Below are 11,509 nucleotides of genomic sequence, written 5' to 3' on the forward strand. Positions count from 1 at the left end.
TTTAATGCAAGCTTTGTTTAGCACGGTGACTGGGATTTTCAAATTTCATTGGGTTAACTGAAAATATTAAGTTATTAGTATTTAAAGCAAGGGTCGGCAAACTTCAGCCTTTAGGCCAGATACTGACTAGCCGGTAGTTCGTTCCGGCCTAACGCCCCCTGGACGATTCAACCTAATGCTGTCCGTCAACCTGCGGCTCTGGATCAGCCAGGGGGCGGCCGGACTACCAGGGCCAGAGCCACCTGAGCTCCGGAGCCGCCTCTTTGCTGTGGCTCCCCTATTTATCGTGGCTGGCCATAAATAGGGAACGCTTCATGAAGGGAAATCCCTCTCCTCCGCAATACATACCGAGGAGAAGGATTTCACTTCAGGGGGCGTTCCCTGGTGGTGGGCGGAGCCATTAGCGCGGGACTCCGGCCTAGTGTGCTTCCACCCACCCCTGAAATGGCCTAGTGGTGATAAAAATTTTGCCGACCCCTTGATTTAAAATTAACTTAAAATAAGGATGCCCACCCTAGTGTGTTAGATTTAAATACATAGAATAAACAGAGAAATTTGGTGGAATGAGATATACTGTAGAGCAGGGGTGCCCACACTTTTTTGGCTTGCGAACTACTTTTAAAATGACCAAATCAAAATGATCTACCAACAATAAAAATGCTTAAAATATATTTATTTATATGTATACCGAGTATACATTATATTTCAAATATGAATTGTTTACCTTGCATAACAACATGAACATGTATGGCACAATACAATTCTGTACATTTTTGGCCATTACCTTACTCCAATGACGTCCTAAACTGAATAAAGTCAGCCAAAGTTGCATACAGTAGTAAGATAGTAGTTGCTGGTAGCCAGCGTCAAACAGACTTTCAAATGATCTCAGTCATGATTGAACGGTATTTGGACTTAATAAAACTTGTGCGCGGTTTATTTTTAAAAGGCAGGGCTCCTCGATCCACTCGTATTGCTTTTAGGATCTACCAGTAGATCATGATCCACATGTTGGGCACCCCTGCTGTAGAGGAATTCTGCCTAATCTGTGTAAATGATAAAGCTATGTGAATAGGGCCACATCACTTTTAATGATAGCGTTTAAGGTCAGAGTACAGTTCCAATATTCATTCAAATTTATCTAAATTTCCTTTCTACCAGTCCAATCAGATTTACAGATGGGAATTATTTTTCCCTGTCACCGGCTACATAATGAATCTAGAAAGGTCAGCTAAGAATATCCTATTGTAAAGAACAATGGCCAGAGAAATGGCTGAAGTTATGAGATAAAACTTATTATCCACAAATTGTATTCAAAACGTTTATCTCCTTTTTCTTGCTTAGAAATGCATGGTTTTACAAGAATAAAGTTTCTTTTATGGGTTATTTCATGTTTCTGCTTCATTTAAACACATTGTTGATTTAAAATATATTATTTATTCACTATTTACAGGTACGATAATTGAAAAGTTGTATGAAATGTATGGAGCAACATGCCCTTTAAGTGCTAGAAAACCAACAGCAAGTCAATTATTAGGTATATGTGAATGTGCCTAGACAATGTTTATATCATGTTTAAGCAGCATGCCAGCATAAAGATAATTGTGAGGCAGCCATTACCCATTTAATACAAACCACAAAGCTATTATCACTCTCACTTAACAAACGGGGTGCTTGTTTGTAAAAGTTAGACATTTCTTAAAAACTAGTTTAGATATACTTAACTATTTTGTTTATTAAAATCAGTGCTCCTGAATCCAGTCATATGAGTGGGTACACAATTCCTGCTTACTATGTGGTCTACTCTTTGCTTCACCTATGAACGCGGGCTTAATCCCCTGTCTATCAGGTTAGCTTGTAATCCAGTATGCAGCATAATGAAAAAGCTGCTCCTCCACAGAGGTTTGGTCCATGTGTGTTGTCACCATAGAACAGGAAACGTCTTGCTAGCATAAATATCAAGGTAAAAAAAGGAAATAAACAGGCAAAATAAGCGTAACAGACAAATGCAGCGGCCAGTATTTCAGGTAAATTACAATTTAATTTCTGATCCTGTGTTCTCTTTATGCTAAGAGAGATTCATTTTAAATGAAAGTATACCTTATGTAAGATACTGCTTCCTAATCCCCCTACCAAAACTTTACGATGGCGTTCTCTTTTATTAATGAACAGGATTCAAAAACTGTATCCAAAAATACCAAAGAGGATTGCTTTTGTTACCTGACAATGCACTTTTTGCACACTGAGAAATACAGGAAAAGCATGAAAGGCTAAGACCTGCTGCATTGCTTAAAGCGGAACTAAACCAAAAATAAAAAATACACATAAAAAATCCCCCAGATCTGTTGGTAGATTTGTTTGGGTCCCACATCATCCCGGTATCTGTCTTCAGCCCAGCCCAGAGGAAGGGCCAAGTGCTGACATCTTCTCTCTTCTTTCGAGTTCATCTTCCTACATTGCCCGTTCTCTCGCTGCACAGGTGTGAGATCAAATTACGCACATAGGGAAAAAGATTGCAGATCTCACTGCCCATGCATTTCTTCCATTTCTGCAGTTCTTCCATTAAAGAAAGGGATCCTTCTGGGCATGTCCAAAATCAGGGCATGCGCAGAAGGAGCAGCCAAGAGCTTTCCTAGATGTGTGACATAGGTATCCCAGGAGGCATTGTGCGCAGCAATCAAGACAGAAAGGGAAGGCGCTAAGGGTGTTGCATGTAAGCATGGGTTGAGTTTAGGTACGCTTTAACATATTATGACCAGCAGAGGGCACCAAAGTACCTATTTAGATTTGTTCAACATTGGGACTCAATGAAAACATAATTGTATTTTTTTTTTATACGGACATAGTTCTTGCTTCTGCTGCCACGTATCACTCCTATTACTATTGATGTAATATACAGAATAGCAGAATACAGCCGTCCATAGTTACAGCAAGCAATATATACACAGACGTGTAGAAAGCGGCACAGGAGGTGACGTCAGCGAGGAAGAGGCGTCTGATTGGTGGATGAAGGTGCTGGAATAATCTACCTGGAAATGAGCAGCATGAGAGCCCAGAGGGAGTGAAGGATCTGCTGTGCACAGGACATTCGAGCGGCTCAGGTTGGTGTATGTACGCTGCTGGCCTGGATGGGGTAACATCTAACAATGGTAGCACGACTATTACCTACAGTGACAATGTACAGAGGGCTATGGTCAGGTAATAGATTGTATAGGAGCATGTTACATTCACCTGATGTCACATCTAATGGTCATGGTGCAGATTAGATTGCAGGATTCAGCTGTATGTGGCCTGTGCTGGTAGATCTGATGCCTTTGTGTTTTGTTGCATGTTTATAGAGAGGAGATGTCACTCTCTGTAGTGTAATCATGGGGCTGCAACATGTACTTTGCAGCTTCTGGTACCCCTAGAAACCATTCTTCAATACTGAGGGCTTGTGTGGATGTTTGATACATCAGAGCTCTGTGTTTATTTCTTCTATTGATGCAATATTTCATTAAGATCTCCTAGCTCCTTTTATATTGATGTCAATGTTCCAAGAAGCCAGTGAATTACATGAATATTGCATGCATTATTTTCAGCAAAGTTATTATGTAAAACTACTTACTCGCTTTTTATCTACACCTTATCCAAATATAACATCTTCTGGCCTCCTCTACAATTTAGATACAAGGCATCAGTACTGAACTGGAACAATAATTTAAAAAAAAATCAGAATGCCTAATCGGAACACACTTTCCATGCAAGTGACTTTAAATATACTGAAGCCTTTGGAGCAGCGTGACAGGCAGGGCATTTGTATTATGAAAGGGGCTGTTCAACTAGTGGTAACCATCATACCTTCTCTTTCCAGGTCCCCCTCTATGTAACTGGACTGCCCCTGCAGTATGGATGGGGGGAGGTGCACAGATGCTTCTATGAGTATTTGTTCTGTAATTTAAAGCGTTTCTAAGCTCACAATTTTCATTTTACACAACAGGGTAGACAAACCTTTTATGTAAAGTAAAAATTCTGTTTGTTTTTTTTTTTTCAGTGCAATACCTTTGTAAAAAAAAAAAGAAAAAGGATGCAGCAACACCCCCTTATTATTGATCACCTAGGCGATTGAGAATGAATGGGAGTGCAAAGCTTTCCGGGATACATATGTCATGCATCTCTGTGCATGCCTGAGCATTTTGGGTATGCGCAGAAGGAGCCTTTTTGTGAAAAGGCAAAAAAATGCAGATCTCACTCATGTGCAGAAAAATCACATGCGTGAGATCACATCCTGGGTTTAGTGACGGACGTAGGTAGAAAAAACACATCTTGGGTTTAGTGACGTAGGTAGAAAAAAAGGAGAAGATGGCGGTGCCCAGAGCGTCGGTCCAAAGACAGATGCTGGGTCGACGCGGGACCTGGATTGAAGATTGACCTCCGGATCGATCGGCAGCCCTGTGGAAATAGAAGTAAGTGATTTTTTTTTTGGTTTTGGGGGTCTTTTGAGTTTAGTTCCTCTTTAAACATGCAGATTAAATGTCCAGTAAATTGGGGGAAACCAGCAAACATTTTTTAAAGAATTAAATTATACAGTGATCACTACAAGTAGCATTAACCTGTTTCACACATTCGGTATTATTATATTAGTAGGGATTTGTGAAATGCACCCTATTGATGTGATGATTGCTATACAGCTTGATCCTTTCCAAGATCCCACCATATTGGGTTTGTTTTTCTGCATGTCTAAAGAGCGTAGTAGTTGGGTAGGGACTATGAATCAGATGGGTGCTGGAGAAGAGATATGTGAAGTAGCCTTCAAAGTATATTAAAAAAAAAAAAAAAAAAATTGACCTTTAGTTGACCTTCTTTTAGGCCACCTCCACCTAATCTGCATGTTTAAATTACAGAACAAATTGAGTTGTATGGTCAAAAAGCAGTTCTGACTTAAAGCGTACCTAAACTCAGAATTTTCACTTTACATAAAAGGGTGGAGAACCCTTTTATGTAAGGTAAAAATTCATTTTTTTTTTTTTTTGCAGCACTGCCCCCTAATTCCCAGCCGCATAGGCGGTCGAGAATGAATTGGAGCACAAAACCTCCTGGGATATCTACGGCAGGCATCTTGGGAGGCTCTTGGGGGCTCCTTCTGCACATCCCTGAGTATCCCGGGCAAGCGCAGAAGGAGCCTTTTTGCTCAAATAGAAAAATTTGCCGATCTCACGCATGTGCAGTGAGATTGACAAATTTTGTTTTTATTCTAGGGTGAAGAACCCGTAAGAAAAGACGAAGATGGCGGTGCTTTTTGTTTTTTAGTTTTGCGTATAGTTCCTCTTTAAAATGTACCTGAGGTCAGTTTCTGAATGTCAGAAATAGTAGGTATGTGATTTCCTCTATAGTAGGATTATAAACATTCCCGTTACTTTGAGTCTTCATCCATTTCATCAAATAATCTCACTTCCTGTTTCTTAAATCTCCCATAGTCATCAGATCAGACATCCCTCTGCACCTGCTCCTCTGTGTAATTACATAGCTCAATCTAACCTATACTAATGCTAACCTCCTATAATTGCAATGCAACAGGATTTTTAACCCATAACAATATGGTGATGATGCAAGTGACACAATGCTAAAACTGTCCAAAGATCTACAATTATAGCAAAGACACCTGACAAAACGCATCATGGCATATAATATTAAAAATATCAGCAGAGCCCGGCTATCAGAGTAAAATGTATTATATATTGTATTATACTTTTATATTGCACAATATTCTCATGGTCGCTGTGGATAATATCACAGTGTAATCCCCAGCCCCTTTTTGCCGTTCGTACCACTCTGCGCTTTTCAGCGACCACCTGACGTTTTTGGGTGGTTACTGATGAGTTGGGTCACCACCCCCCTGCAATTTCTTCCCACCCAGCTTGGGAAATTCTGGGTTGAGCACTGTATCAGCATATTTTACTTATTTGTATGTGAGCGTCAGGTAAGTTGTTTTAAACCCTCTTAATTATAATTAGTAGTTCAAAAAGAACCATTAGGACTTTAAAAATCCACATTGTTGTGAGAGGTGATGACATATGAGGAAATCTCCTGAGATAGTCATTGGTTTGATCTAATACCTATTTTATTTGGGACCCCCAATTGTGTCAATGTTCCAAATCTTTGAAATAAAAAAGGTAACATTGCAACTATGTTTAACCTCACACTGGGGTGTTCTCTCCAGGAGGTGGGGGGAAGTTGTAGCTGGGAGGTCAAAAAGCTGGGAGGGCAACACTGTGTTTATATTTTCAAAATGTTTTCATGTTTCTAGTTGTTTTTGTCATGGGTGTCCAGTAACCCATATAATTGGGGGCTTTGTAATACCGATCCCATTAGTATGCAGAGTTTTTACATCGTCTTCGTATTTGTGCCTCAACGGTCCAGTGCCCTTTTAATGTGGTCCAGTTCAGGGAGATCTTCATGGAGCATGTTAGCAAGTTTACACTCCACTAGGCAGCTGCAGAGCTGTCCTCCTAGCTGTCAAGACAGTAGACACACTTTCCATGCAGCATGGGGTATGAGAGATGCAAGGTGAAAGTTCAAAAGCCAGGGAGCCCCGCCAGGACCTCAGGTCAGGTCTCCAGCAAGAGCTCTCTCCATGGAAGCTGGGGAAAAGTAGCATAGGATACCTTACTCGCGCCGGAACCAAAAGAGCACTATACACACAGCACTGTTCTGTCCTATTAAGGGGGAGATAAACAAGTGGCACCATGCTGTGCACTCCATGATCGTGTATATTGGTTCAAATAATATTTGTTGACTTTAATTTGACATTAATCGTAAGAGTGCAAAAATAACCATGTATATTGCCATGGTTGCATCTTAATATGGTGTGTGTTTTTTTTTTTTTTAAACAAAAGTTTAATATGTGGAAAAAAGTTGTTGCCATATAGTGATGTTGTGCATTTTACTAAATGCCTTTGCAATTTTCATTGCAATCTGCTGCAGTCAACAAGTTTTCACACATACCTATTCATTCTGAATATTGCATAAGGGCAGTGCATATCCTAAGGGTTAATTTGCACCAGTACATTGCAGAAACACAAGTGTTTTTGCAACTAATAGCATATGTGTTGTTGCACTGGATTGCCATTTATTGTCAGTGGCACCTCATATGCTTCATAGAAATGCATCGCAGCTTTAAAATTGCATACTGCAATACATTTATGTGTAATAAACAGAGTTTGTCAGCTACTTCATATAGAAGGAACTTGTTTTTGCAACTCACTGGTGTGAACAAGTTCTAAGACAGTGAATTGCTCTTAAAAAAAAATGCAGACTGCACTACGTTTGTGTGCGCCAAGCTGCAATCACTGTGCATTGTAAGTCAAGCTGTAATGCATATGCAATAAGTAAAATGCGCCGCAATGCTTTAGTGGGGATGAGTCCTAAATCTCCATTATGGCAGCCAGAAGACAATGAAAATAATCTTCGAAGATTACATACCACAGAGAGAACAACATTGGGGTGCTTGACGGTTGATTATTGTTAGGCTCAATATATCAGTTCAACTGATTTTGGGAGGTTTGAAAAGGTGCAATAAGGTTTCTGGTAAAAACTAATGGGAACAAAATCCATTTCATGAGCAATCCAATGAATGGACTGTTAGTGGTTTTGGTAGTTTTTGGATGTGTAGGCAGTCCACTTGCACATGCACAGGGTATCATCTATCTGGCTAGAAAGAAGAAATAGAACAAAGTCTGCAGAAGAAGTTAAGGGGACAACGTATCTGGTGAAGGGGACAAAATTGACCCAATAGTACAAACAGATGATAAAAAAACTGGCAGCATCACTGTAAAAAGACACAAGCTTCCCTGAGCCTGTGATCCATACGGGGGACATGGTCCGTGGCTGTGGGTTTGCCACCTGGAGCAATAAAACATCTGATTTGAGGTCTGTATGTTTAAATACTAATGTGAAGAGTGGGTGGAGGGAACGGAAAGAGTTGTTCTCTGTGGAAAAATGTATTTCATGTAAGTTTTCTGTCTTGTTTTACAGGGGCCTGTGATGGAACCTCACCAAATATTGAGTTTTCTCTTGTTTGCCTTGCTGCCCTTGGGGGAATTGTCCGACACTAACAAGCAGAAGAAAGACACAGCTTTTGAAATCTGTATCCATTTATAGTTTTCAGTATCAGTGTTTCTTTTTTATTTTTTTTTCATTTGTGCACCATTTTGAGTTAAAGTATAAGCTGCTTTTTTTTTAAATAATGATATGCTCAGATCATTCGACATATAGCGATTAGGCAAAAAATAAGAGCAGACTGTAATAATGTTCAGCGGTCTTCAAATTTCTGGGACTCTTTTCTAGGAAAAACATTAATCCAATTTCTTGGCATAAATATATTATTGGCATTCTGCCTACATTTTATTACCCATCTGCTGAAATACAATCCTAGCACAACTCAATTAATAACTATTAAGAACTCCTGTTCCAGAAGTATTTGTGTTATTATAATGACAGATAATGTGAAAAGGTAAAAAAAAGGGAGCTTTTGGTTCAGTATTTTCCTTGTGCTTACAACTTTTATAGTTGTCAGTTGAAGTTCTTATGGTGGTAGGTTTGTGTGTTAGCTGAAGAGAGGTGTCTTTTGGGGGGGAAGGAAGGTTGAGGCATTTTCTAGGAAGGGATATCGGTCAGGGATAAGGTTGAGGAGGTTGGAAAGGGATGTCTGTTTCAGGGAAGTTGAGGCATTCCAGGTGAAATGTTTTCCAGTAAGGCATAGGTGACTGGACTATGGAGAAATGTCGGGGGAAGCAGTTTTTTGAGGTCTTTCAGAGATTAGGGTGAAAGGGGAAGGAATTATGTTGGGATAGTGAAGGTTTTCTTCTCCCAACGTGGTAAAAAAAAGGGGTTTTATGGCTGTGTTCTGGTTTAGGAGATTTCGCTCATTTTCTTTCCATCTAACACAGCCAGACGCTGGGACCAATCTCCCCAACTAGGGCACAGATGATAGTTTAAACCAGAGAAAAATTACAGTACGTCTCTACTTTGTCCTAAACCTAAAATAAATGGCTGATGTACTTAACATTTTTTGGTGCTGCTTTATATTTGAAAACGAAAGGTGCAGGTGGAGTAGACTGGGTTTTTTTTTCAATTTGATTCTGCTCTAATGATTTCAAGCTTTGTTGAACAATGCTGTTCTGTACTGGCATACTAAAAAAAAAATCTTTTTTTTTTAGTTTTTATGAACAGCTTTTTTTCACAGTTGAGTCCTTGACAGATTGCAGATAAGAAGCTTTTTGAGGTAAAGAGAAAGGATCAGATCAATGCCCTCAATAATTTGATTGAACTAAATGATGTCAACCAACAGTACAAGATTATTGATATAATGCTAAAAGGCCTTTTCAAGGTGAGACATTTCCATCCGCTGAATCCCTTGATGTTTTAAGATCTGTTCAGAAATTATGGAAATAAGTCATACCTATGGGACATTTTGCTATTTTAATATATAAACATTTTCATTTATTCTTACTCACAAACTTTAAGAATTATCGTTCATTTTGTATATTATCTGTAATGTGAAAATGTACATTTAAACTCAAATATAAAAACATGTATTGCTGCTTCAGTGTAGTGCATTCGTTTTCTTTTAGGGTTTTTAATATATCCTGCAGTATTCTAAATCAATGTACCACATCCCCTTTTATCCTAAACTCGAGCCACAAATACAACAATGTTTGTATATGTGGATTTTTTGTGGTACTTTATGTGCATTAGTATGATTAAGGATAAAGTCCAATAACAATTTATCAACAAATACATAAAAGCATGAACATGTCAAACAATTGCATTTGTACATCAATGTTTCAATTATTTCTATACAAAGGCTTCCTATAAACCTTAAGTCCTGGTTTATTTGCGTCAATATAGCTCTCTATGTTCTTCATGCGTTTTGCCTACTTAACTTCATCAGAAGAACAAATTTAAAGGACATTCATATATTTGTTTTTTTCCCCCATCACTTGGGCCCCCCCTTTTTTCTAATCTCCAGTACATCTCCAAGTGTTCTTTAGTTCACAAAGAAAAAAACATGGTCATTTTAGTCTAATACATCTTATGGATGCACTAGTTAATTGAAATGCAAGGGACCTTTGCTACTTGGCTAGTCCCATGAAGTGGTTGTGTTTTTACAGTTTTTTTTTTATTTATTTTCTATTACATAACATCAAAAAAATTGAAATAATATTTACGAAAAATAAAGATCAGACAAATCTCTTGTATGGATGTGTAGTAGACTCATGTATGGTTTCCTATCGCTACCTGGGTAATAGAGATTTTGTAATTTTTTTCCAGAATTAAGGGAAATTAGGTATTTAAAAATGTTTTTAGTATGTGAATGTTTTCATGATGATGATTTTTGTTGTAACAGGTTCTGGAGGACTCTAGAGCAATTCTCATTGCAGCTGGAATACAGCCTGATGGTCCATTTCCTGAAGACGAGAAGATTAAAGATGGTATGCATCATGTAGTTGCAAGTTGCAGTTGTTTACTTGAGTGTTAATATTTAACATATCTTAGAAAAACATTTGTAGTTTGAAAAACATGATTTATGACTTAAAAAGATTGACAGTAATTTGTTTGTAAAATATCTCCCTGTGAGATGTCTCAACTTTAAAAGGTGCTTACTAGTTCAGAAGAAGACATGCCCCTTTTTAAAGGCCTAAGAGAAAAGCAGTTGTAAGCCCTTTCTGGAGCTCTGTTCTTGCTGCCTTTTCTTGCCTTTCATCCTGTTCTAATTGTGACTTTACTTTGTTAAACTATGTCTAGCTGTTCAAAGACCTTCAAATATTGGTCCGAATGCAAATTTATCAATTGCTCAATGTACCATCTCGACTAATGTGCAATATAAAATATTGTTCAAAAGATTGACAGGTGTAAAAAAAAATGCTTAAGGTAAAAATGTACTTTTTTTGGGTTTCACAAATATATATTCTGGTTGTTTATTACTATTATTCTTTTCCTATTCTTAATAATTTACAAACACACAATATTTGGTGCGACTGCCCTTGGCTTTCAAACCAGTATCAAATCCTATACATCTGCACAAAGTCAGGGATTTCTAGGATTATAGTTAGTTGAATAACCAATTATAACAAATAGGTGCTAATGATAATCATATTCATATATAGGTTGTAGCACAGTCATTAACTGAAACAAAAACAGCTGTGTAGGATGCTAAAAACTGGATGAGGAATAGTGGAAGACCGAATTATATTGCAGGTCATACACCATGGCAAGGCTGAGCACTGCAGCAAAACACAAGGTAATTATACTATATTAGCAAGGCCCGATGCTGCTCTTTAACCTCCCTAGCGGTCTAATTCAGTCCAAATTTCCAGGCAAAAAACGGTACAATTTTTTGCATGGAAATTTATTTTTCTCACCAATATTTCATAAATTTAGTAATAAACTTTAACCACCTAAGCGTTACACTGAGGTCTAGATTTCTGTACCAAAAGTGATCCACTGTTTTTCATGAAATTTTTTTTTA

The 11,509-nt window shown here is 38.3% G+C and overlaps 2 protein-coding genes across 2 annotated transcripts in view; both read left to right on the forward strand.

The window, feature by feature from the left end:
• Positions 1-1,344, forward strand: part of LOC140336229 (meiosis inhibitor protein 1-like) — a 10,440-nt gene extending 9,096 nt beyond the window's left edge. The window contains exon 7 of the mRNA XM_072419226.1: positions 1,171-1,344. Coding sequence (XP_072275327.1) covers positions 1,171-1,213 — 43 coding nt within the window. The 3' untranslated portion in view covers positions 1,214-1,344. The remainder of the gene's footprint in view (positions 1-1,170) is intronic.
• A 1,610-nt stretch (positions 1,345-2,954) lies between these two features.
• Positions 2,955-11,509, forward strand: part of CCDC134 (coiled-coil domain containing 134) — a 23,289-nt gene continuing 14,734 nt past the window's right edge. Inside the window, exons 1-4 of the mRNA XM_072420213.1 lie at positions 2,955-3,101; positions 8,014-8,125; positions 9,246-9,367; positions 10,388-10,472. Of these exons, the coding sequence (XP_072276314.1) occupies positions 8,023-8,125; positions 9,246-9,367; positions 10,388-10,472 (310 nt within the window). The 5' untranslated portion in view covers positions 2,955-3,101; positions 8,014-8,022. The remainder of the gene's footprint in view (positions 3,102-8,013; positions 8,126-9,245; positions 9,368-10,387; positions 10,473-11,509) is intronic.

Source organism: Pyxicephalus adspersus, chromosome 8 (assembly GCF_032062135.1).
Source record: "Pyxicephalus adspersus chromosome 8, UCB_Pads_2.0, whole genome shotgun sequence".
NCBI classification, from domain to species: domain Eukaryota; kingdom Metazoa; phylum Chordata; class Amphibia; order Anura; family Pyxicephalidae; genus Pyxicephalus; species Pyxicephalus adspersus.